General features: G+C 45.0%; 1 protein-coding gene across 1 annotated transcript; it reads left to right on the top strand.

Annotated features, from left to right (window-relative positions):
* The first annotated feature begins 12 nt into the window (after positions 1-12).
* Positions 13-27776, top strand: LOC142563476 (uncharacterized). Its single transcript, XM_075674028.1, has 4 exons — positions 13-525; positions 602-1423; positions 26420-26638; positions 27732-27776. Exons 1-4 carry the CDS (start codon positions 13-15, stop codon positions 27774-27776), a joined length of 1599 nt encoding a protein of 532 aa, XP_075530143.1.

Below are 27776 nucleotides of genomic sequence, written 5' to 3'. Positions count from 1 at the left end.
GCGGAGGTGACGATGAGTATAGCGTTCTTGCAACTAAACATCGATCACGCCAGGCTGGCCTCGCAAAACCTGGGCGACCGGATGACGGAGACGGGCGTGCCACTGGCTCCAATCTCTGGCCAATACAGGCCCGGAGGCAAGCTGCCTAAAATGACGCCGGGTTTTAACCAATATGCCATCGACCGGGACCCGGCGGTAGCGGTCGTTACGCGAGGGCTGGCGTACGACGTGTCTCCGCTTTTAACATCCAAACTGGTGGTCGCCGTATATTGCGAGGCGCGAGACTTCCAATTCGCGTTCATATCCGCCTACGCGCCGCCACACCGGTCGATGGACGACACGTTTCGAGGCATTGAGGAGGCTATCGCGAAGTCGCGCACGCCCAACGTCATAGTTCCGGATGACTTCAACGCAAAACACCCGGCGTGGGGTCCTTGCGCGGGGGACGAGAGAGGAGCCCACCTCATGGAATTCGCCGCCGCGAACCGCCTCGTGGTGTTGAACGACCCCTCAATCGCCACCGACGTATGAGACGCGGTATGCGGCCAGCTGGATAGACGTCACGCTAGCGACGCCGGCTCTGGTCGCGGCCGGGTTTCAGTGGATTGTTCGTGAGGACCTCACGTTCTCCGAACACAAGAACATCGAGGTCCACATTGGCGCGACTCGCGAGCGACGCTCTCGCAGGTTGACTCGCTACGCGCGAGAAGACGTGCTGGACGCCCTCGGACGCGAGCCGCGGTTCTCGCGAGTTCTGGGCGCCGACGTGCGATCGCCGGACGCTCTCGAGGAGCTCATAGCTGGATTCCAACGGCTGTTCGATCGCCTCTACCGGGCAAACCTCCGCCCCGTCAAGAGCCCGGGGAAGCCTTGGTGGACTCCGGCGCTGGCGCGGGAGAAGCGCAGCGTGAACGCCTTGCGACGCCGATACCAGCGCTGCAGGGCAGAGAAACTGCGGGCGCAATTCCGAGCGGACTATAGCAGGGCCCTCGCGGGTTTTCGCAGTCGCGTTGGAGAAGCCAAAGCCTCGCACCTGCGCTCGTGGTATGCCAGCTGCACGCGGAGATCAATTTTTTCAGCAGCATACCGAGAGGCGTTCGGCAGGGTGCGACCGCGGCCGTGTTTGCCACCGCTCGAGCTGCCAGACGGCACCCGCTCGACGACACACTTGGAGTCGGCGGCTCTCTTTCTCGCGACGCAGATCGCGGTCGACGAACCCTCCTCCGACGGGCCCCGCCACGCGGAGATCAGAGTGCTGGCGGCGTCGCCGTATCGCACGCGCGCGAGCGACGCGCCTTTCACGGCCGCGGAAATAGAGAGCGTCCTACGTAAAACGACGGACGCATCGGCCCCCGGGCCCGACAAGATCGGGCCCTACGTCATCAAGGGGCTCGCGCGGATTCACGGGGCGTTTCAATTAAAGGTTTGCAATGCGGCGCTCGCGCTGGGATACTTCCCCCGATGCTGGCGCACGGGGGCCGTATTATCTTCATACCGAAGCCTCAAAGAGCGCCCCAGCTGCCAACTTCATACAGGCCCATATGCGTCACGTCGGCGCTGGGTTTGTTGGGATTAACAGAATGCGATGCAACTGACGTGGCCATCTGGTCCGCCAGAACATTACCTTCGATGCCCCTATGACCTCGCACCCAGCACATGATGACATGCAGGTTTCCTATATGCGCTTTACACAGAATGGAATAGAGTTCATTAATTACCGGATTTTTGTGGTTACAGAATGACATCAAGGCCTTCACAACACCAAGGGAGTCCGTATATATAACTGATTTCTGGAGTTTTGATTTATTTATATGTTTTACAGCTGACAACAGTGCGTAGTAGGCCTCAGCCGTAAAGATACTAGTTTCCGGATGCAGTACGTCGGATTCCGAGAAGGATGGACCGACGGCTGCATAGGACACCCCGTCGCGTGACTTCGATGCATCTGTGTAGAACTCCGTGCACGAATATTTGTATTGGAGTTCCCGGAAATGCATTTGGATTTCAAACTCTGGAGCATGCTTTGTGACTTGCACGAAAGATATATCGCATTGTATCAGCTGCCACTCCCAAGGAGGTAGCAGCTTGGCTGGATGCATTAGGCGAAGCTCGAGGAGTGGGACATGCATTTCATGACTAAGCTCCCTCACACGCAGCGAGAGAGGCTGTCTTACGGAGGGACGATTACGAAACAGTGTAGCATATGTCATATCGTTAATGGTATTAAAACACGGATGTTGAGGATTAGAGTGGACTTTCAAAAAATATGTTTGGCTGATGTATGTTCTCTGCAGATGAACTGACCACTCATTTGATTCTGCATACAAACTTTGTATGGGACTTGTTCTGAAAGCGCCAGTGGCCAGTCGGATTCCTAGATGGTGGACTGGGTCTAGCATCTTTAGTGCGCTCGGGGCGGCAGAGTGATGAATCACGGCAGCGTAGTCCAATCGTGATCGAATGAGGCTTTTATTGAGTTTCAATAAACATTTCCTGTCGCTACCCCACGTAGTCTGGGATAGAAGTTTCATTATGTTGATTGTTTTTAGACATTTTTCTTTAAGATGTTTAATGTGGGGGACGAAAGTGAGTGTGTAGTCCAGTATAACACCTAGAAATTTGTGCTCTTTGTTTACAGGTATCTGTTGTCCACCCAGTTCTAAGCAACGATCTGGGATCATTCATCTCTTTCTTGTAAAAAGAACGCAAGAGCTTTTGTTAGGATTGATCTTAAATCCATTCTTGTCTGCCCACATCGACACTTTGTTCAGGCCATACTGTACTTGTCTCTCGCACACTGCGAGGTTACAGGATTTGAAAGCTATTTGTATGTCGTCCACGTAAACAGAATAAAAGATTGCCGGTGGTAATGAAGCTCGAAGCGTGTTAATCTTCACGATGAAGGGTGTGCAGCTGAGCACGCCTCCTTGGGGTACTCCAGTTTCTTGCGTAAAAGGTCGCGAAAGTACATTACCGACTTTTACCCGGAAGGTACGACTGGACAGATAGCTTTCTATTAGGTTTAGCATATTACCATGGATGCCCATTTCCAACAAGTCTCTTAGGATTCCGTAACGCCACGTTGTATCATACGCCTTTTCCATATCGAGAAATATCGATAGGAAGAACTGTTTATGGATAAATGCGTCCCGGATATTTCCTTCAACACGTACGAGATGATCGGTTGTGGACCGCCCTTCTCGGAAGCCGCACTTATACGGATCAGGCATTTTGCTCATTTCAAGGAAATGGATGAGTCGCCGATTAATCATTTCTTCAAATACCTTACAAAGGCAACTTGTGAGGGCGATCGGGCGGTAACTTGCCACTGAGGAAGGATCTCTGCCTTGTTTCAGAACAGCAACCACAATGGCTTCTTTCCATGCAGTCGGGAGGTATCCTGCAGCCCAAATGGTGTTAAAAATAGTGAGTAGTGTAACTTGGGTGTCATTGTGTTGGTTTTTGATCATTTCATACATGATTCTGTCAGATCCGGGTGCAGAGCTCTTGCATGTGCTCAAGGCAGCTTTCAACTCGGCAATACTGAAAGGGCAGTTGTACGATTAATTCTGTAGACATTTTCTTTTGAGTGGCTTACATTCTTCTATTTGTTTACATTTCAGAAAGGATTTCGAATTATGTTTTGAACTTGACACACTCTCAAAGTGCTCACCAAGTGAGTTTGCCTGATGTTGCAGCGTATCACCCTGTGTGTTTACCAGAGGGAGTGAATATGTTTGTCGCCCTCTAATTCTATTTACGCGGTTCCAGACTTTCGCCTCATCTGTAAACGAGTTGATGTTCGATAAAAACCTTTGCCAACTCTCTCTTCTGGCCTGTCGGCGGGTTCTCCTGCCTTGAGACTTAACTTTCTTAAAGTTAACAAGATTCTCTGAAGTGGGCGAAGCGACCCCCACGCTTTGTTTTGAATCCTACGTGCGATTCTACATTCATCGTTCCACCACGGGACATGCCGTTTGCATCCCGAGCCACTTACTTCACGTATGCATTTAGATGCGGCATCTATAATGAAGGCTGTAAAGTAATCCACAGCAGCATCAATTTCTAACGAGGTCATGTCATCCCATGATATGCTAGTTGAGGTTCGGAATTTCTCCCAGTCTGCTGTGTCAATCTTCCACCTAGGAGCCTGTGGTGGATATTCGTTTGGTTTAAGTGTTCTTAATAGTATGGGAAAGTGGTCGCTTCCGTAAGGATTGTTCGTAACTTCCTATTCGAGTTCAGGCATTATGGACGGGGAAACTATGCTCAGATCAATTGAAGAAAAGGTGTTGTTTGTAAGACAATAATATGTGGGTTTCTTATTCAGAAGGCACGCACCAGAAGAAAAAAGGAAGTGTTCAACAAGACGACCTCGCGCATCTATACGAGAGTCGCCCCACAGGTAGTCATGTGCATTGAAATCGCCAAGAACATAGGGTTCTGGCAATTCATCTATAAAGGATTGAAATTCATGTTTCGTTAAATTGTAATGTGGGGGTATGTAAAGAGAGCTAATAGTGATGAGTTTGTTTAGGAGAACAGCTCGAACCGCCACTGCTTCAAGAGGCGTTTGTAGCTGTAAAGGTTGACAGGCTATACTTTTATGAGTGACAATCGCGACACCACCCGATGATGCGACGGCATCATCGCGATCTTTGCGAAACGTAATATACGTTCGGAGAAAGTTTGTGTGTTTGTATTTTAAGTTTGTTTCCTGTAAACACAGCACTTTTGAATCATGTTTGTGGATGAGTTCTTGTACATCATCAAGGTTTCTAAGAAGACCTCTGACATTCCACTGAATTATTTGTGTATTCATTTTTAAAGCAAATTCGTGCTGTGCATACAGAAAAGGAAGTGATACCTTATGTTACAGGGCTCTTTCGAGGCCCTGTGATCGGGGTCTTGCCCTTTCTGGAGCGCTCGAGGGAGCCTCGCCGCTCCTTAGGCGCTTGGCGCGCCGTGAGGACAGGTGTAGTGTCCATTGCCTCTTGTGAGGCGCCGGACACATGCTCTTGCGAGCGAGTTTTCTGTGAGGAACCTGCCTCGGAAGGCAAGATCCCTGCGCCCACCAGCCCAGAGGTCGATGGGGCTCCCTGAGGGATCTGGCTGCGCCGGCTGTTGCCAGCGCTGGTTGGGGCCGGGGAGGTTGGGGTAGCCTCGGCTGCGCCCACCTTCGGGGTCGATGGTGGTCTGCTCGGGGTCGATGGGGTCTGCTGTGTTGGCGTAGCAGCGTTAGCTGCAGCCGCCGAGGGGGCGGATGGCGTCACTGCCACTTCACTGGGTGTGAGTCGGACAGCCGCCGCAGGCCGTTGTGGCGCTGCCCCCTGACGCGCCACTTCGGCAAATGCGTTTTTAGACAGGTATGCCACCCGCCTAAGTGCCTCCTTGAATGATATATTTTCTTTCACTTTGATGGTGACAATTTCTTTTTCTTTTTTCCAAGATGGGCACGACCGCGAGTACGCGGGGTGCTCTCCATCACAGTTTACACAATGCGAAGAGTTCGCGCAAGCTTCAGACGTATGTTCATGGGCACTGCATTTTGCACATGTTTGGTGGCCTCGGCAGCTCTGCGAGCTGTGGCCAAAACGTTGGCATTTGAAACAACTGAGAGGATTTGGCACATACGGTCTTACACGGAGCTTGATGTACCCGGCCTCGATTGACTCGGGCAGGACACTTGAATTGAAGGTGAGTATTAGGTGTTTGGTCGCAATTTCTTTACCATCTCGCCTCATCTTGATTCTTTTGACATTTATAACATTCTGTTCACTGAAGCCCTCCAAGAGTTCAGCCTCAGAGAGCTCCAGCAAATCATCGTCCGAGACAACGCCGCGGGTGGTATTCATCGTACGGTGCGGGGTTACTACTATTTGGGTCTCCCCAAATGATACTAGTTTAGGCAGTTTCTCAAATTGTTTCTGATCGCAGAGCTCAAAGAGGAGGTCACCGCTACCCATCGTCGACGCCTTATAGCTTGGGCCAAAAACTTCGGTAAGGGGCTTCGATACAAGGAATGGGGAAATTGTTCGCACTGGTTTTTCAGAATGGATGACGTGGAAACGAGGGAAAGATTCTTTTTGCCGACCAAAAAATTTGAATACTTCATCGGTGCGCCCTCTTTTCTGAGGGCGATCAGGGAGTGGGGGGGGGAAGGAGTTAGCCATAAAGATATGTGAGATTTCGGCAGTAACGCCAGCCACCCATCGTGGAGTCCTACAAGGGGACGCTGCAGGACCTGTGAAACACGGCCTGCAAACGCCAGCTGTACATTACCAATATAACCAAATATGAAATAACCAAGGTTGGCTATCCACACAAGGTTAACCCTTGCTGCCTGGAAAAATTGTAAGTAAAAGGAAACCAGAAGACAGGAAAGGTGGAAAGTAAGGGAAAGACGAAGGTAATAGGGAGAGAGAGACAGGAAAAGGCAACTACCGATTTCCCCCGGGTGGGTCAGTCCGGGGGTGCCGTCCACGTGAAGCAGAGGCCAAAGAGGTGTGTTGCGTCCGCCGGGGGGCCTTAAAGGTCCAAACACCCGGCATTGGCTCAACCCCCAGGATCAACCTTTCCCCGGACACGGCTAAGCCGCGCACGGCTCAACGCGGGAGGGTCCAACCCTCGTGTGCTCGGGTACGTGGTGTCTCAACACACCAAACGCCTGCTGACGCAGACACCCCTGCGGGGAGCACACGCATTAATGAATTCATATTTTTGTCCCGTTTTTACTCGTGAGCTTAACCATGAAGTACCTTTTTCACCTCACATGTACACGCAGATGTCATCTATTACAATCAAAGCTGAAGGTAAAGTGGAACTTAATGATAAACTCAAGATGTCAAGTGCCCCAATGACATAACTGCTAAACTGCTGAAACTACCAAATCAGTTTCCAGATTGATATTGCAAATTATTTTCGATTGGTCCATTGCCACCAGCTTCACTCTCACACAGGGTTTGGGTACGGGCTAGTTGGTAGTCCATTCAGCACTTTTCTTCTTCGCTCTTTCGGTTAGTCTGTCTATGTACGTGCTGTAAGTGATGTTTGCAATGGAATACCAACTACCTCGTACTAAAACCCTGCTTCAGTATACTTTTAGTTCGTTGGGCATTGCTAAACAGCGCTTGTCTTTGTGGTTCTTTCGATCCCTCTGTCTATGCACGTGCTGCAAGTGATGTTTGCAATGGAATGTCAACTAGCTCGTACTAAAACCCTGCTTCAGTATGCTTCTAGTTCATCGGGCATTGCTAAACAGCGCTTGTCTTTGTCGTTCTTTCGATCCCTATGTCTATGTATGCGCTGTAAGTGATGCTGTAAGTTATGCAAAATTAGCCATATTGTACTCGTGCATAAGCGTTCCAATCCATTGAATTAATGTCCAATTTCCTACACATGCATCTTTTGTAAACTTATGGAACACATACTCCCACGTAGTTTCTCACCTGGATAATCCCTCATTTTTTCCTGTCAACATGGCTTTTGGCAAGGCCTGCCATGTCAAAATCGGTTTTTGAATGTACCAGTGAGATTCATCGAAATCTTTATTCTTGCATCTTAACTTCTCTAAGGCATTTCACCGTGTTGCACATTGTCAACTACCAAGCAAACTTTATTGCCTCAACTTCGATACATTGATACTATGATGGAATGACTATTTCCTTTCTAATCTGTCACAATAAATTGTCATCGATAACCATAGTTTGGAAAGTAACGAAGTGATCTCCGGCGTTCAATAATCAACCCTTAGTCCTCTTTTGTTTTTAATTTTTATTAATGATTTCCTTATACTTTGTTCCATACATAGCAGTAAAGACTGTGAAGGCGAGAGACTTCTTTCAGTGGCTTCGTTCGCACTTGGGTATAGTTCATGTATTTTTTTACCGCAATTGTGTGCAACTGTTTTTTATATAGGCTCATTATTGAATGAAACAAGTTGAAATCCTTAGAAACAGACACATTATAGTATATGGCTGCTAATGCGTTGTTATAGAATATTTATATTTTTGGTGCGCCTCGGTTTTTTATTTACAACCCATTGCGAGGAGCCTCAAGTGCATGCTTGCGCAAGCGAACGCTGCTGGCGCAGAGCCAAGCATGGACGGAATGCGCGGAGTGATAACTTGGCTGTACTTCTTGCATAGCTTCCACAACATTGACTGCTATGTATGGAACGGAGTATAATACATCGTCAATCCAACTGTTTGCAGACGACTGCATCTTGCATCAGTGCATATTGTCTAAAAATGAACATCTATTACTACGAAATGACCTCAACAAGATTTCTAACTGTACATGCAGGCTTATGGCACTAAACATTTCTAATCGTCCATGCACATCTTCCGTAAACAAAAGAACAGCGTTATAAGCATTCCCTTTACTCTACAGTTCTAACAGCATCTGATACAAACCACTACCAGTGTATTACAGTCTTCAGCAACTTCATGTGGTCTGACCACATGTTAAAACTTCCGGCTGACTGTTCAAAACAGCTGAGCTTGATCAAAAGGTCGCTAATAATGTCAGCCTCTCCTATCTGCAAACTTGTTTATGAAATGTTCATTAGTACTAAACTGGAAGTTGCGTCCCAAATTTGGAGGCATCATCACACTTGCTAAATAAATGTTGTAAGGTATCGAATATTGCACTCTCTTCTCAGAATAGGTGGCACAAAAGTGTTAGCGCTACCATCTCACCTCTGCTCTCTGTCAACACACTAAAAGATTGCACAACTGTCTTTTCCACAAACTTTACTAGTTCTCACACTTGCATAACTTGCGTAATACTTTATTCCTTCCTCTTCATTAAACTTCTTTCCGACTATTCACCGGCCAATGTGTACAGTGCCTGCACGGTACTACAACCACTTATTGATCTTGCCTATCAGTATACAGTAGTGGAACAATCTGCCAGAATCAGTAGTAAGTAGCAGCGTTTACATGAATGCGACAACTGGTGCATCTCATCGCATCACATCAACTTTCTAGTGCATCGCATCCATGTAAGCGGGGCTAATGCGCCGCTTACATTGAGATGAGTAAATTGACTTTCGCAGTGCATGTAAATGCGATTGCATCACATTATAATTCTGGGAAATGTAGCTGCTACAGATCTGCTGCACTCGCCGAGCTGTGGCGTGCTACAAGAAGCGTCCGATGCACTCCTTTGTCTTCTATGTGCCACACTTTGTGCGACCACAATCACATTACTCGTGATGCGCTAAACAATGTGATGCACTACTGTTGCATTAATATAAATGTGGCTAATGAGCATGAGTCACAAAAATTTCAGCACTTACTGACAAAGATTGTCTTGGGCAATAAAATTTAATGAAAAATAAAAATAATTAAAATAAAAATTAAGCCATGCCTGCTGCACCTAAGTATTGCAGGCTAGCACTTACTGACAGCCTATTTTCAGAACTAATGTTGCTTTCAGCACAATTCCTGCTACCTTAACATCTACTTTCGCTTTCTGGAATGTCCATACCATTTCCGCCCCTAAATTGTTTGCCATTTCTTTTTCTGCTGTTGCTGTTTTCATGACTACTGTGATTACTAGTGTACATGCTCCCCCGTATACAATACTGTGCAAGGGGCCTTTAAGGGACAATAAATGATGATTCCAACATTTCAATAAAAACAGAACTTCCATAATGCTTTCCTTCGTTTCATTGCATCTTAGCTTGCCTTAGCATGGTCTCTTAGACTGCCAGAACAAGTTATTTGCCCGGACATCTTTCTACATACAGCTAGCACTACAAAAGATGCGGCAGGCAATGCAGGTCTGTGTTGCCGCTAGGCAAAGATTTATAAAAAAAATTGCAGCTCGCAAGTCACTTTTTTGTAAACAACTGTTAAGCTACGTTTGAAGCTGACAGGCCCGTTTCTGTACGTTCAACAAGGACATCTACAAAAGGAATTGTCACAAACTCACACGGATTCCCCTACCATGTTGTCATGCAGTGAGCACAAAAAAAGTGACCCCGCGTCATTTAAGAAGATGCACTTGTCTAGGCATCTTGCCTTGACAGCACAGGTCTGAACAGTAGGAAATACCTCAACAAACTGCAAGACCTTACTTTCAGGAAGGTTGTTCAGCAACTTCTACTCGACATTCAAAATTTCCATACAAACTTCCACTTCCTGGCTACCGTGTACTGATGAGCTGCTGTCCTTGAGAAAAATCTGAACAATGCGCCCAAAACACCATTCGCGTGTACGTAAGAATTTTTTCTGTTCGATTTGTCAAGACGTGCTGTACAGAAACGAAATGACCCAATTACCATCTTGTGAAATTCTTTCCTGTCTGCTTTCTGATCTCCCTTGCCTAGCAGTAACACAGAACCAACTCTGACGACATTTTTTCGCAGGGAGTAGCCCTTCACAAGAGCTTTGAAAGAAGTCTCTAGAGTTCTGTGCACTTTCTCTATGTGTCTCGATGACCACAATTTAGATTGGGCCTGTAAGATGCAAAATTTGTCAGCGATCTGGAATTGCGGATACCTGGTTCCACATACAAGCCGACCTAGTAGTGTTCCATTCATTGACTCAAATGGGTAGAGGGAATATGCCCACAAGTGTCCCCAGTTGATGACACTGTCCACAAGGTGCGAAAGCAAGTGAGAATTATAGCTCATCCACTACTCTGTACCATAGAACTCCTCATACTCCAATAGAAACTGTGTCATTTTTTTTTCTTCTTTCATCATGACCAGCTGCTCAACACAGATGCACGGGCCAAGGAGGTGATGCATAATATCCACAAATCGCATCCAGTGTTTGTAGTACTTTTCTGGAAGGCGCCCTTTCACTACTAGTGGTGAATAATATAGCAGCCAATTTCTCCATTCAGCAGCCTTCCAGTCCTTCGCATCATGCAATGACCTCGGGAGCCTTGACAGCTCCCACGTTGGAGTGAGGCTCAACAGACAGCTGTTTACATCCTCAAGATTACGTCGAAGATGAAATTTTCGGCAGCGCTCAGACTTCAGCCACGTGAAATATGTAGCCCTAACAAATCCTAAACAAACAGCATGCATATAGTCCACAACAAATCCTGTACCAAATGTGAAAAATGCAAGCTGCGTGTGTGCGCTTGCTCCTTTGATGCCGCAACTTGGGGATTCCTTAGTTTTTCTGGCATGTTGAAGAAAGGATTCATGTGTTCTCAGCTTGGGTGTTGAGGCACTTGGCGGATATACACGAAAAAATCCCTTTCCTTTAGGAACAACTTGTCCCTGGTCTTCGCACCATGCACACCCATCGGCACCATTAAACTTAGTCATGTTCATCAGCTCACACGTAGCGACACTATCCACAGCACATGGACCTGGGAACACCTTTGACGTCTGCTGCACTCCATCTTTGTCGTTCCACAGAATTCCAATCGATGACAGCTCATTCGTGGCCTTTATAAAAGGAATTAAAAAACAGTTCATTGCTGGCTTTCCTGGACCAAAGTCCTGCTAGCAGGAGGTTCTCGATACGTTGCTTGTAGGGAAGCTCATTTATCATTGCAAGCAGAGGCCACATACTGGATTTAGAGTTTTCAAAAAGGGGCACACCATCAGTATTAAAAGTTAAAATGACATCATTTGGTCCCAATGGCAACTTGTGGTACTCTGAGTGATGTCACTCACATCAAAAGATGCAGCTTTCTTGGTTTCTTGTAGACTTTTTGATTCCAAAATGTCACGGATTTGGCTCTTTAGATCCATAACAAGAAAAAAAGGACTTTTCATTAAGGTTTCACCGATATGTACTAAGCTGCACTGGCTGCATGTCACATTTTCGGCTTGCACCAGTTCGCCGATGTATGCACTGCATCTGCTGCAATAAAAGTGCTTTACATATTGCTTGCCAGCACCACAGAAATGCCGAAAGAAGGTGTACTTTGATGCTGGGTAAGATACTCCTGCCGGCAAATGAGCACTCAGAAGCTGGAGTAAGCTTTCTGTCGCTTCCTTTGAAGAACCATGGCGCAGGCTGTGAGCCATTACCATCTACTAGCTTTCAGCTCTTGTCACCTTGCATCCTGGAAACAGGTATTCATCCTAGCACAGAAAAAAATATGATGGTTTAGCAACAGGACAGTTAGAGCAAGATGTTTAGACATGTCCATGAAGCTGCTGTTCAAGGCATGTAAAATGAGTTAAAAAGAAGCATTTCGAGAGTAGACCCTTATGAAGTGCTGCAATTTTTTTTCCCATGGCAAACAAATACTCACAACTTAAATATTATGCATAAACCTATATGGATAGGAAAAACTAGATTCTTGCAAAAATTGTGGGGTACCTCTTCTGCAGCGACTTTTGGTTCGAGACATTGTGCCGCCATATAATGCTGCTTAGCCATTCCTTTCTGTCCTCCGTCAGCACTTGCAGATGAAGAATAATCGCTGAGGGACAGTTACAGAAGGTGAGAGCTGTCATTCTTTCATTCAAGTGCAATGCCTCTGGAATACTGCACATTGTTTCACCACAGGAAGTTTGCTTCTCATGGGTGTTTCGTGCCACATTAAGAGTTGTTCAATATCACATTGCCATGGCAAAAATCATGACATCCCATTTAACTCGATTTCATGAGTAGTTTTGATGTTTAACTAACTGCAGTTTTTACATGAACTTAAGAAACAATTCATTTGCTTTGTTATTGTGTACTGTTATAGCTTAAAGAAAGCTCAAGTAGTAATAAATGGTGCATCATTTTTCTGACTATGGATCCAAAAAGTCTGTAGCACTTTACATGAACATTCCTTCTCTTGCGGCACTCAAACTTTTGCCACAGCAAAGCAATGTACATGCGACACATTTACCTTTCATGCTTACTGCAAAGGTATGAGTGCTCGCGCTTAAATGTCTCAGTATACAGCAGAGACGACTACTATGCCACTCATGCAGAAGTGAGAAATGCCATTCTATGTTCTAGTAGTGACCTCAGCAACTGTAAGAGTGCGAGATTTGCAGTGCACTTTGCTGGCTCAACATTCTTAATATTTTGGACAGTAAGTGGGCAACACCGTACACATGTATAACATACCGATTTGGCGCCTTTACACAAGCTTGGAGAGGACCTGTAATTTTGTCAGAAGCCCTAATAATTATTTGTGAACATTTGCTTGTTCACCACTGGCACCATGTATCCATATGTGTAAGCAATCATCAGGCAAACACGTTTACTCTCGCAAATATGAAGACAAACTTATTCGTCAGAACATTTGCATTGTGCCAAAACAATTTGCATATACAGACTGCAACGCTATCCCAAAAATTGCTGTTCTCTGTTGCTCATCGATGGTGAATTCTCATTTTCGCTCACACGCTTTGTACACTGGAATGCAAAACATTTCCTTTCTACTTGCAAATGAACTCAGAAATGCAATTGCTGGCTTACAAGTGCATCGCAGAAGAGTACCTATTCCCTCCTCGATTATACCAAGCATTGTGAATTTTCTAACAGCAACGAACGTGTAGCAGATGATATGCCATTTTGCTATTAACCCATTTATTGGCCCCATACTCTACAAGTCTCTGAAGTCAGTGTTCTCTTTACGAAAGGGCAATACTGCAGTGCCATCTTTTAAGCAGCCGAACAATAAGTTGGGTATGATGTATGGAATAACCAAACACCTTTCATGTGGGAACAATGGTATTTGAGGACAGCTGCGAAGAACAGATCTACCAGATCATACTTTTTGTCAGTTTTACTGAGCTATCGCAGCTTATAGGGACAGGCAACCAACAGATAGCTTGCACGCGACGTCCTGGACACAGCTTCTTACAGTGCTGGTTTGCCAACATGGCGGCTAGGATGACATTAGTGCAAGCAATCTATAAGATGAAGCAATGAAAATGAAACAGCGCATAATCGTGAAAAAAAGAGGTACAAATTGCTTTATAGCAAACAATTTCAAATGTGTATACATGCTGCATGAGCTCAATAAAAAAATGCATAAGCCTAAGTAATCATGTGCCCTCTGCTTTTCAAAGAAATTGTTTTTGTCATAGTTAAGTCTTTAGTTCTGCCAAATTTATTCACTTCCCTTTTGTGAACTTCAAATAATTTTGCTGGCAGTTTGGGAATACTTTTGCTAAAGAGACGAAACGGGTTGTGACATCAATTTCTGTCCAGCAAATAGCAGCTGCATTAAAGAAAGAGTACGCATTGCCCCGTCATGAAATGGGCCGTTGAAAGTGACAGAATTGTGAATGGGTTATTGTTTTATTTTTGTATGGCACTGTATAGCTCCGCCTTACTAATACTTAAAAAAGAAAGAAGAAAAAGCGGCAAGTCATTTTTATTCACATACATGGTTGGTGCCTTTATCCTCAGAAAGCTTGTCCGGGGCCCTTCCCCACTGAGTCCTTTGTAGAGATGCTGAGACAATCGTTATTTTTTTTTACTCGTTTACCTATCTCGAAGAAAAATATTACGCAATGCGAGCTTGCGCTGATTTTTTTTCATTCGCCGTAGTCATTCGCCGTAGTAACGCCGTAGTAGCCGTAGTCAAGCTTGGGTCAAGCTAACCTGACCCCGCGCAAACACGGCCTTCGAGATTGGCTGTTGTTACTGATAAGCAGCCATCCCTGGGGCGTTAAATTGCACACAACGTACAAGTTAGAACACAAATTATTATAATAGGTAAATATTGTTTCTTATACATTCTGTAAACTCTTTGTAATAGTTCAGCCAACAGAATTTACTTTTTTTTATCCCCACATTTGGCGACATCAGAGATATAGAGCAAGCAACTATGACAGCCTGCTTTTGTTTATGAAACGTTTATAAAAGGAGCGCACATCAGTCAAAATGCACGTGAGTGGTTATATTTATGATAGTATGTCGCACATACTAACTAATAAAATGGGTGGCGGAGGAAAAATGGGACGTGTATCCCGTCCGCGCACTAGCTGACGCCGATGTCGGCTTTAGTCTGGTGGCCCAGGAGGGCGCCATAAAGAAGTCACGAGGCACCACGCAGCCCGTGTTTTGGAAAGAAGGGGAACCAGCGGCCCGGGCAATCCTTCTGAACTGCGGTAAGCACTTATTTCACGTCATATATTTGCATGCATATATACCGTCATACGTTAAAGCAAAGACTGGCGATCGCAAGTGATGCTGGCACTCTCGAAGAGGCCTAAAACGGAGACGGAAGTATCTCCACATTTAAGCGCTATGACGACACTCCATATGCCGTCTCTGTTAGCGCGACGGAAACAGCTTTACTGTAAACGTTAAAAAGTATACAGATTATTTGGTCCTGCTCGGTGATTTACTATGCTCGGCTCAGAAAATTTGGGCCTTAACAGGGGGCATTGCTTCTTCTCACCCCTTGTGCATGTATTTGTCGAAGCGTTGTTTGAGCACTTGCATTTGCGCATTATTTCTCGCAGGGAGCCCGCAAGCCCTCGAAAAGAAGCGCTCGCGGCTTGTCGTCAACGCAGGGGCCCTAACTTCAACTACGGAAGGGGTTCGTACAAAGCCCACGTGGGTGCAGTGTTGAATTACACTTCATGAGTGAAACTAACCACGTTTTAAGCTTGTTTCATGCATTCTGTCGCTTCTAATCATACTTCAAAATTTAGCAAAGATAAGGTTCCGCCGTTTTTAATTATACAATCGTGCGTCCAGGTGGTGCTTGCGGCGCACTTGCGTGGTCATCTTGCGGTCACCCTACCCCTCTTCACAAGTCTAATTTCTAGAAGGGCTGAAGGGGGGATTCCCGCATCTGAGATTGGAATACCAGTTAATGAAAATACTACAAGCTCTCACTAGGCCCACCTTGTACTGATGTATTAGTGACATTGACAAAAAAATGCACCAAATGAAGTTTTCACTGTTGCATACTAATAACATCTATGCCTAATTACTTTGGGCCGTTTACGGCATCCATTTTTTTTCTTGTGAAAAGCGATGGCCGCATTTCAGTGGGGGCGAAGTGCAAAAACGCCTTTGTGCCGTGCGCTGGGGGCACGTTAATGATCCGCAGGGGATGAAAATTAATCTGGAGTCCCCCCACTATGGCGTACCTAAAATTCAGATTGTCGTTTTGGCATGTAAAACCTTAGAATTTCTCATGTCCTTCTTTTTTTTGTGAAAATAAAACAAGCCTTTGTATAGATAGGCCTAGTATGCCTGGTCAAACAAAATTTGATGAGAATTCCATTGTGATTTTATAAGCCAAGCTTGACACATAGGGGAGAGTCTGGAGGAATGGGAGACTTTTCACTAATGTATTTTTTGTTTTGTTTATTTTGAACGCAACCAGATATTTGATGGATTATAGTAGAAGTCGAAACATGCGGCACAAATTCTGAGGAACACTGGTTTCAACCAACTCTGGCACACCTTTGAAAAAATAAGCTTCTAACAGCTGAAATCTATCCCATTCCACTCCTCTTTTTGGGTGGAGTGGGACATCTGTAACGCGTTCGTTCCAACGTCTTCAGTGAACATGCCCCTGTCACACGGGCACCCGCAAACTCCGTCATCTTTATCTCGAGGGAAGGGCACTCGGTGTCACACGGTATCCCTTCCGCTAAGGGAGTTTAAAGGAGCTTTTGGTCAAGGGAGATCGGCGATCTCCCTCAGCGACCTGATGTAAAAGTGATAGTTTAATTATTGGTCTCATTAAAAATGATCTAGCGTGGGTTCAAAATGTTTCCATTGAATTAAATAAATGTCCAAGCACAGTTCAGCAACAGTTATGCTTGCTGCTGCACAATGCTCTCGACCTAGGCCGCTTGGCACCATGTTTTTCTCGTCGTTAAGGACCAAGAGAAGGCACTGTGCAATGCAACCTCATCGTAGCGATAAGACCCACGAAATAGAGCTGTTCCATAAATAGAACAGCATAGCATAGAAATAGAGCAGCAGGGAACCACGAGCAGAGTTCGAACGCAGTAGTCTCAGCTCGACACTGTGTGGTGTTTGGGCTGCTAAGCACGAGGTCATGGGATCGAAACCCAGCCACGGCGGCCGCATTTTGGTGGGGGCAAAATGCGAAAACACCCATGTACTTAGATTTAGGTGCACATTAAAGAACCCCAGGTAGTCGAAATTTCCGGAGTCCCCTACTATGGCATGCCTCATAACCAGAAAGTGGTTTCGGCCCAAAAAACTCCATATTTTTTTTTATTTGATGCTGTGTGCCATTCTTGCCACACTCGTCAGAAGCGAGTTCGTGTAAATGCCGTCATGTCGGGCTCGGTCAGCTCGCGTCGGGTTCATGTAAACATGGCGTTTGTCGTGCTAGTCTGGCAGTGGTCGGTGTGATCACTCATGAATGGCACCATGTCACAACAGACAATATAAAAGAAAAGCCCACGAGGTCACCGTGCACGAAATGTCGTGTTTTGAGTATAGTTTGCAGCAGTTCGGGAAACAGAACACTGAGCCTACTCGCCGCGCTATGGAGGCAAGCCGCGCCACAAGGAAAAGCGCACATAGGCACCGGGTGGCTAATGGCGCTGTCAGCAATGCTATGTTTAGCGAGCACACTTTGATTCTTAATGAGGTGTATGTCTTTACCATCAAATGCATTGAATAATATTCTTATAGAAGAAGCATTAATTATGATAGCTACAGTGTAATTGGAAGTTACATTCTTGTATTCTTGTATTAGTTCAAAAAACAAACACCGCTTAATGCACTCCTGGCAGCTACATTTAAGACCTCGTAATTCGCCGTGTGACACGATCACAACTTCTTTGAGGTCGAACTCCCTTAGGAAGGAAGTCTCGTGCTCCCTTATCCTAAAGGAGTTAATATAATAATATTTGGGGTTTTACGTGCCAAAACCACTTTCTGATTATGAGGCACGCCGTAGTGGAGGACTCCGGAAATTTTCACCACCTGGGGTTCTTTAACGTGCACCTAAATCTAAGCACACGGGTGTTTTCGCATTTCGCCCCCATCGAAATGCGGCCGCCGTGGCCGGGATTCGATCCCGCGACCTCGTGCTCAGCAGCCCAACACCATAGCCACTGAGCAACCACGGCGGGTCCTAAAGGAGTTCGTGGGTGCCCGTGTTACACGGGTATAAGGGAGTTCGACCTCAAGGAAGCTGTGGTGTCACACGACCAACAAGGGGCATTTTAAATGTAGCCGCCAGAGGTGCGCTCAGCGATGTTTGGGTTTTGTACAAGAACGTAACTTCTAATTATGCTCGTAGCTATTATAATCGGCACTCTTTCATAAAAATATTATTCAATATGTTTGATGCAAAAAAACATACACCTCATTAAATGTCAAAGTGTGCTGGCTAAATCTAGCAGTGCTGACAGCGACGCTAGTGCTTATCTGTTTTTTTCCTTTGCGGCGTGGCGAGTTGGCTCTGGGTTCCGCCACCTGAGCTGCTGCAAACTATACTAAAACACATTTCGTGCATGTTGACCTCCTGAGCTTTTCTTTAATTTTGTCTACTGTGCCGGTGCCAGTCATGAGTGACCATACCGACCACTGCACGACAAAGGCCACGTTTACATGAACCTGATGAAATTGGGTCAAGTCGGAATTCGGCCTGACGGAGCCAGACCTTACTGCATTTACATTAACTTGCTTCTGACGAGTCGGGACGACGGCACACAGCGTTGAGCCGAGAGATGAACGTGTTGGAACTGGGCTTCCTGTTCCCACTGCTGTCTGCAACAGCTCTATTTCATCGGTCTTATTGCTATGATGAGGTTTCACTGCACAGTGCATTGTCTTGACCTTGTCCTGACGCTATATCTGCTGCAGCCGCATAAATCACAACATCCCAGTGTTCCCGCACAAGTCTCGGTGCTGGTGGGCCGGACCCATCTGCATTTACATGTACGCTTCAAACGGGTCGCGCTAACTCAGCCTGACTCGATGCTTGTTCAGTCTGGCCGGCTAGCGTTTACATGAACTTGACAGGCATGTAAACGCCCTCTAAGATGAGAAAAACATGGTGCCAAGCGGCCTAGGTCGAGAGTATTGTGCAGCAGCAAGCATAACTGTTGCTGAGTTGTGCTTGGATTTTTATTTAATTCAATGGAAACACTCCAAATGCACGCTGCTTTACTTTTAATGCAAGCATTAATTAAATTATAACTTTTACAACAAAAAATATGGGCACAAGAGTACTTCCTTCAGCCGCTGAGTGAAATCGCCTTCTCCCTTGAGAAAATGCTCCTTTAAACTCCCTTAGCGAAAGGGTGACCGTGTGACACCCAGTGCATCGAGATAAAGACAATGGAGTTAAAAGGAGTTTGCGGGTGCCTGTGTGACTGGGGTATTACATAAACTTGCATATGAGCAAAATGTGAACAAGGTGAATGCAGCAGCCAACGTTTGGACAAGTGGTCTTGCATATGTCATATACGATACACCATGCATTTAAGGGTATATTTTATGACTATGCAGAAAAACATTTGAGTTGTGGAGAACATGCAAAATATGTCACAACGATGTTCTTTTTAAATAAGTTGTGTCATTGCTGTATCATGACATAGTTTTGGTGGTGCGAAATTTGGGGAGCTGGCACACAGTAGACATCACAATGCATGGCGGCGCTACATTCATTTGCTACATTGATTCATTTCATCACTGTCAGTAAGATTGCCATTGTGACAGGGGACAGAATGCAATTGAAACCTATTTCTATGCACCAACTGTGAGGCTACTATGGATTAGGTGGCCATGCTGCCTCTGCGACTGCATGATGAATGCAGTAGTTCTACACATCGACGGCTGATGTGTGGTGGTGCTCTGTAGATTTAAACATTGTCCTCTGCTTCTTCCTGTTGTTTGCTTTCTACTTGAAGAAAAGAGCGCTACGAAGACGCGGACTAAAAGAAGAAACATGTACGACGGACAAGGCGCTACTTCCAAGTAAATGTTTTTTGAAGAAACAGGACTTTAAATAGATACAACATAGAATTGCCCATCGTGACATCACGACCTCCCTATCTCATTAGAAAAGCTATTTCTTTTTCGGTAAGCGACACTGAAGGGCAGCTAATGCACGTGCCCTCGGCCTTTGCAACGTAGAAAGCTTCTAATATCTCCCGTTCTAGTCTATCTCTAGACCGTGCCAGAAACCTGGTGTCGCGAAGATACGGGCGGCAATTGTGACGTTTACAGTGTTCTGCCAGATGGCCCCCCGCATTGTTATTTACGGCGCAATTGTGCTCACGCGCCCTTTCATTAAAACACCGTCAGGTTTGACCGATATAAACCTGTTGGCAACTTAGGGGTATCGCATATACGACATTACTTTTGCAAGCCGTGTACTGCGCTGCATGTTTCTTAGAGCATGGTTCGGGTTTTGCTTTTGTCATCGTAGGGCATATCTTGGCCAGCTTACACGGTGCACTGAAGAGAAGATTAAGACTGTGCCTTTGCGCCACCTTCTTGAGGTTGTGGGACACCCTGTTCAAATAAGCAATCACATGTAATCTCTTCCTGTCAAAGGGCTTTATTGTGTTAGTGCCCTCTCTTGCCTATTTGATCTTTTAAAGAAGCTTATAGCAAACGCTAGCGATCAAGAGTGAAGGGAAACCGGCTAGGCGTAGCCTTGATACTTGGTTATTGAAACTGCTTTCTATTTTGTGGTTGCAAGATTTATTTAGCGCTTCCTTTAGACAAGTCATTGCAACTCCTCTGTTTACTAGCTTGGAGTGCGCGGTGTCGTATGAAATTAGCTGCTTGTTCACTCTCGGCTGGTATTCGAAACAGACATGCGTGTTCATCAGAGTGAGATTGAGGTCCAGAAAGCGAATGCTGTTGTCACAAGGCCTTTCGCACGTGTAGTTTAGAGCCTCCGATACATTTCTAAATGTGTTAAATATAGATGCAACAGTGTCATCTAGCCGACAGTGGAATGAAGATAAAAGCTTAACAGTTCTAAAACCTGGCCACTATTCACTCCGGTTGCACAATTGAACCTAACTTCACCAAAGTCTTTATCTTCATTCCACTGTCGTTAGTTTCAAAAACCAACACTATGTACAACGCAAGGGTATTTGCATTGGATCTTCGCTCGCTCCCATTCTTTCAGACATCTTTCTCAGCACCTTTGACAAGTGTGTAAATAGCATTCTGAATCAGTCATGTGCTCTTTCCATAATAAGGTACGTCGATGACTACCTGGTGGTTGTTAACGACGTTCCAGGGTCTAGGCTAGATGACACTGTTGAATCTATAATTAACACATTTAGCAATGTATCGGAGGCTCTCAACTTCACGTGCGAAAGGCCTTGTGATAACAGCATTCGCTTTCAGGACCTCAATCTCACTATGATGAACACGCATGTCTGTTTCGAATACCAGCCGAGAGTGAACAAGCAGCTAATTTCATACGACATTGCGCACTCCAAGCTAGTAACAAGAGGAGTTGCAATGACTTGTCTAAAAGAAGCGCTAAATAAATCTTGCAACCACAAAATAGAAAGCAGTTTCAATAACCAAGTTTCAAGGCTACGCCTATCCGGTTTCCCTTGACTCTTGATCTCTAGCGTTTGCGATAAGCTTCTTCAATACATCAAATAGGCAAGAGAGGGCACTAACACGAAAAAGCCATTTGATAGGAAGAGATTACATATGATTCCTTATTGGCACAGGGTGTCCCACAACCTCAAGAAGGTGGCGCAAAGGCACAGTGTTAATCTTCTCTTCAGTTCACCGTGTAAGCTGGCCAAGATAAGCCCTACGATGACAAAAGCAAAACCCGAACCATGCTCTAAGAAACATGCAGCGCGGTACACGGCTTGCAAAAGTAATGTCGTATATGCGATACCCCTAAGTTGCCAACAGGTTTATATCGGTCAAACCGGACAATGTTTTAATGAAAGGGCGCGTGAGCACATATGGGCCGTAAATAACAATGCGGGGGGCCATCTGGCAGAACACTGTAAACGACACAATTGCCGCCCGTATCTTCGCGACACCAGGTTTCTGGCACGGTCTAGAGATAGACTAGAACGGGAGATATTAAAAGCTTTCTACATTGCAAAGGCCGAGGGCACGTGCATTAGCTGCCCTTCAGTGTCGCTTACCGAAAAAGAAATAGCTTTTCTAATGAGATAGGGAGGTCGTGATGTCACGATGGGCAATTCTATGTTGTATCTATTTAAAGTCCTGTTTCTTGAAAAAAAATTTAGTTGGAAGGAGCGCCTTGTCCGTCGTACAAATTTCTTTAGTCCGCGTCTTCGTAGCGCTCTTTTCTTCAAGTATGCAAAACCAACTCGCCCACATCAAGCTTCTGCTGCTTGCTTTCTACTATATTCACTTCATCATATGGCTTAGTTTACAAGAGAAAAGTTACATTTAGCAAAACTCTTGCTTGAGCTAGTTGGTTCATGCTTGAAGTAGTAAAGGCAAGGCGCAGAAGACCAGGACTCAAGAAGAAGAGCACAAACAACAGGACCGGCGCCGGTCCTGTTGTTTATGTTCTTCTTGAGTCCTGGTCTTCTGTGCCTTGCCTTTACTGCTTATATTTAGCATCGGGCTGTATAAACACATGCATGTTAAGCAGCTATGAGTCTGGTTCATGCTTTTTATCGACAATGTCTTTAGTGGTAGTGTAAGAGTCTAAAATGTGCATCAAAAGAGATGATAGCTGTGCAAACACTGCATTGATTATATTGTCTAATAAAGGATTTCGTTCTGTTAGCAAACGGGCTAGGTGCACGTGGTGAGTAATGCTGGGCACGAGGTCTGATTGTATCCTTTGCAGTCTTTGCGTGATCTTAAATTTTCTTTCCAAGTAAAATCCGTTAAAGGCAAGTGTTCCTTCTGTTCTGTTCCCATCCTCTGCTTTCTTAAAAGCACTGACAATATTCAGTCACAGGCCAGCATTCAGAACCAACCTCCAGAAGTAATATTCCCCAGTTATGTTACTGACTGAACATCTGCACCCATTTTTCTGTGTCTTTGATGCCTAAGAATGCATGCACTGTCATGATTTCCGAATGCAGCTTGTGGCACTTGTGGTGATAGAGTGCGCCAGCTGGAGATAGAAAATGAGGCCCTAAGAGCAGAAGTGCAAAGCCTCAAGCGGCTCCAGGAAGGACACGGCTATGTGACTGGTAAGCACCTTATGGCAGCAGCCATATACTTACTCATTCTTCAGTTTATTTATGATGCCCTTAATGCACATAAAGTACACGCAGGTCAACACTACGTGTTGGTATTGTTCCCCAAAGGACTTTTAGTGCACGAAACATTAGTCTTTCTGAGCACTGCAACCCTTGCTTGCAGGATTCGTAACATTGGTGAAGGCTAACTGCAACAAAGCTTTTAACTGTGTAAAAAGCATTTCATGAAATGTTGGCATAAAGGAGCCTCTGTGCAAAATTTTATCTTTGAAATTTCAAAACTAGCAGAAATATTTGGAAGAGGAAACGGTGCATAAGACAAGGACAAGCGCTGTGCTGTTCACCTTTCATTGTCGCCTTCGAAATGCAATGCCAACTAGTCCAACGTCGTTCCCTCATATAGGAAAATACCTGTTTTTGATACTGAAGCTGAAAGAAAATGCCAGCATTATTGCTCGGTAGCAGTTGCACATGACTTAATGCAAGGCTCCTCAATGTAACCTTCGAGATCGCAGTGCTGCACCTTTGCAACCGCTCATTGTTGCACCTGTACAACAATGATCGCTCTTGCTGTAGTAGACATGAGCCCTCTCACTATAGTAGACGCTTAGAACACCCACATGTCCTGATTAGTATGTGGTTCTCCAGGCATGGCAACGTGAGGCCAGCTTGAGCCACAATAGCTTAGAACTGCAGACCGTGGCAAGACTATCAGATACGTGTATCGTCTACTAGGTGCTGTTTAATGGCTGCTAAAAAAATTATACAATTACCAGCTCTGCAGCTTTGCCAAGATTGGTTCAGTGGTATATGCAAATCATCTATAGCAAATTTAGCAATTGTGAAATTTTATTTAAACCTGCCGTGGTTGCTTAGCGGCTATGGTGTTGGCCTGCTGAGCACGAGGTCGCGGAATTGAAAGCCGGCCATGGCGGCCGCATTTTGATGGGAGCGAAATACGAGAACACCTGTGTACTTAGATTTAGGTGCACGTTAAAAGATCCCCAGGTCGTCGAAATTTCCGGAGTCCTCCACTATGGCGTGCCTCATAATCGGAAAGTGGTTTTGGTACCTAAAACCCCATGATTAAATTTTTAACATTGCAACATTCTGACACTCGCTGCAGCTCATTCGGTTGTTTGCTATGCTGCTACATTGGCCCTCACAACGAATAGTAGCGATGTGATCGAGCAAGCTGGAGTAAGTGTCAGAATATCGTAATGTCCTGTTCCCACCTGACCACATACTACGTCATGACGTCCCAAAAGAGTATACTCCTTGGAAATGTAACCCAAACTGACTATAGAAAAGCTATCATAATAAATTACTCCGAGGCATATCGGTATTTTTTTTCTGGGGTTTAGAGATCTAGAATCTTAAGTTACCGGAAAAAATTGATATGTCAAAGCCCTTCAAGCACGTATGTAGGCGAGGTACATGCTATATGTAAGACGGATTTTCTCTTCTGATTGAGAGTTTCTTGTCTGGCTTATAGCAGTGATGCAACAAGGTTTTGTATTTGACCAGATTTTAAATAATTGTAATATGTAATGAGCTCTTGCTGTTTTGTAAATTCCTTGCTTTGAAATGTGCACACAGGGCTGGAATTTATACATGAACTGCCATAGGAAGGGGAACTTTACTTCTAAGACTTCAATTTAAGACTAATGGCAGCACGCAAGCTAGGCTTGTGAAGCACCGGGACATCAAAATGGTTCTGTATGGCGACTCGGAAGTGATATAGAGGGATTGCCTTGGCATTTACCACCAGTGCATTCGGAAAATCATGCCACCACGCAGTATTGGAAAGCTGAGAACTCCAGATAGACAGGCTGGTCAATACGATATACCTGAACTGAATGCTTGCGCAATTATCTGTAAACGTAATGCTGGCGATAAGGACAGCAGGAGAATTAACAAAAAAATTTGATAGAAATATGGAAACCTGTAATTTTACCGTACAAGCATAGCCTGTTACGTAAAAGAAAAGGAACGTGCAAGACAGTTAATAAGATCGAAAAGATGGAAAGTCAAGATGCTTGGGAAACAAAACACATGTGCAAGTTTCCAGAATGTGCCAGCAGCGTTGTTTGTGGGATTTCCTTGTCGTGCAGCAAGGTATGTGTAGGAGAGGTCAGGATTTTCTGTGTCGGTATAAAGAAAAAGGAACTGTGAGCATGAAAAGACTGCTCTGAGCCACTAATGCGAAACCATCAAATTTAGAGCACACATTCACGTAAGGCACAGGTCAATGTTATGACTTGATGTAGTACTTGTCCCTCTTAGTGACCATTTAGGCAGTGATTAGTTTGCATAATGTACCTTTTGCAACATGAGGGAACGTGCACTCTGTTTCATACTTAGCAGGCAACCCTGTGGAAGCTATGCAAGTTGTGCAGCCATCAAGTCTCACTCTGCATTTTTCATGGTGCAGTTTTGTATTTGCAACACTTTTTGCAGAATGACTTGTGGACACAAAATTGCACCAAATCATGCATCAATGACTGTTGCACAAGAACAGAAGTGTCACAAAGTTCATTATTATGTATGACATATAGTGCTGCATAAGGCATTAGTATTTCGTGCTCTTTTACTGAAATGGTTGAAATACACATACGCTTTTGTTCACTGGTTGTATTGCTTGCTCATTATGCAGAACCTGGCAAGATGGTCAAGCGACTAAAAAAGATGTTGCAGTAAGCCGAAAGCAAGCCGGAGGAACCGGTGATTGCTTGCACAAAGGTACGCTTATTTGCTGCCAGTTGTTCCTTTTTTATCTTCTTTGGCAGTATAGTGCATTTAAAGTGATGCCTTGAGCAATGCAAGGTTAAATCAGTGTTTCCCAAATTGCTGGCCCCTGGAATCACTTGAGCTGGTGAAAGGGGTCTGTCTAGATCATTTAACGATGTGCAGTTGATCAGTGGCAATTTGTGACTATGACTAAAGCTGATGCCTGGCCGGCATGATGGCCGGCGGCAAGCCGTTGCAGGAAGGTTGTTGAAACTATACGCCATTTAGTAGTCGTTAACAATGATCATGTTGATGTCACACCTGCTGACAGCTGCCTGTGTATCTGTAAGCAACGAGCCGTCAATTACGAAGTCCACTTGTGAAAAATATATATTTGTCTTTCCGTCTTTCTTTTCTTTCTTACTCGCACCTGCACTGCAGTGTCAGTCTCTGCAAGTAACTGTCAAAGACATGCCTATACAATGCAAACCATGTGACGATGCTGCCAGACACTTGTTTTTCTTCTGCTGTCATTTATGGCTATTTGGTGACACATTGTTCACCTTCATGCCCTGTGGGATCGAAGGTGAGCTTCTAAAGTGTCTCTTAATTTTCTGTGTCCAGGTGGACATTGGCGGTGGCACGCTGGTTGATGAGACCATCATCAACCAGTTGTGCCGAGCCTGTGACAGTGGCAGTGGCCCTGGCAAATTTGCCAGGGCACTTTTGCGCGACGTTTTCCCAGAAGAAGAGCTGCGGGGCAAGTCTCTCTTTGGAGGAAAAAGCTGCCTTCGGGGGGAGACTCGACAAAAGGAGGCCCTCGATCCCGCACGTGTGGAGGCTGTAATAGGTGCGTACACTATTGGATTACAGTGATTTTGTTTAAAATAACGAAAAACAAGCATGTAAGTTGCCATAGCAAGAAAGCCTATTGTGGTTATACCCACTGTGCCATTAGCAACTAGCTGAAGTATAGTAAGTGTTCCTAGTAATTTCTGTGGAATGACAAATACGTCACTTGTATTATTAATCCTGTGGCTGCAATGTTATGCACAATTTTTGGAGGCCTGATAACACAAATTACTGGTTGAGCTATGGATTGATCTTAGCTGCCCAGATAGCACACGTACAGTCCTAGCTCTGCTTCTGGTTCTCATGGCACAGTTTAAACCATGTTCAGCTGTGTTTTCTATGTGCTACCTATTCCATAGCGTTTTTTTTCTTTATTAAGAAAAGCCTGCAAAATTTTTCATTACTTTTTGGGCTCACGTAGTGCTTATTGCTATCACAAAGTGGCAAATATACATGACTCATGTTGCATGCAAGGCTCACTCTAGCAGTACCTTAGTGATTGCACAGAAAAGCGCCCCATCAGATTCGTGCGAAAGTCACATTCAGAATGGAGGTGATTTAGTTTGTTCACAGCATGTCTGACCAGCACTACTGTGATGTGTCAGCAGCAGGCTGCACCTACCTTAAACATGTTGCATTCTTTTTCCTAAACTAATTAAAGAGTTTGACAGAAAGTATTCGGTTGCAGATGCAATGTTTTCATAATATTTTCAAGCCTTGCATTGCCATAGTGACGATCAGATAGCTTAACAGGTAATGCTAATTGTAATAAATATTTAACCAAGGAGAACACAAATATTTCAGGTTTTTTTCAGGGCGATAATTCGCGCATAAATGTAGTTTATAGTTTCATCTGCATAGAAGCTGATTTAGTTAAATACTTTGTCTAACAAATGGGACAAAGCTCTTGCCACATTTACCATGACTCATTATACTGTTATAGCTCCTTATACAGAACAATCTGGATTAAACCCGAAAGCTTCAAGTAGACATTCATTGCTTAGTCTTCTGGCTTAAGTAAGCATCCTTTGCTGATTAGTTTGCTAAAGCTGCACATTGTTTATTTTATTCATTTCTTTTTCAGGATACACCTGCACAGAATTTCCGGGGGCCAGTGTGCCATGCCTGA

This window comes from Dermacentor variabilis, chromosome 11 (assembly GCF_050947875.1).
Source record: "Dermacentor variabilis isolate Ectoservices chromosome 11, ASM5094787v1, whole genome shotgun sequence".
Lineage (NCBI taxonomy): Eukaryota > Metazoa > Arthropoda > Arachnida > Ixodida > Ixodidae > Dermacentor > Dermacentor variabilis.
This window is presented reverse-complemented; position numbering and strand designations above follow the sequence as displayed.

Coding starts and splice junctions, on each gene's coding strand:
- LOC142563476 (XM_075674028.1), top strand. CDS start 13: ATGAGTATAGCGTTCTTGCAACTAAACATCGATCACGCCAGGCTGGCC. Junction 526..601: donor ACCCCTCAATCGCCACCGAC/GTATGAGACGCG, acceptor GCCGGGTTTCAG/TGGATTGTTCGTGAGGACCT. Junction 26,639..27,731: donor ATCCCGCACGTGTGGAGGCT/GTAATAGGTGCG, acceptor TTTCTTTTTCAG/GATACACCTGCACAGAATTT.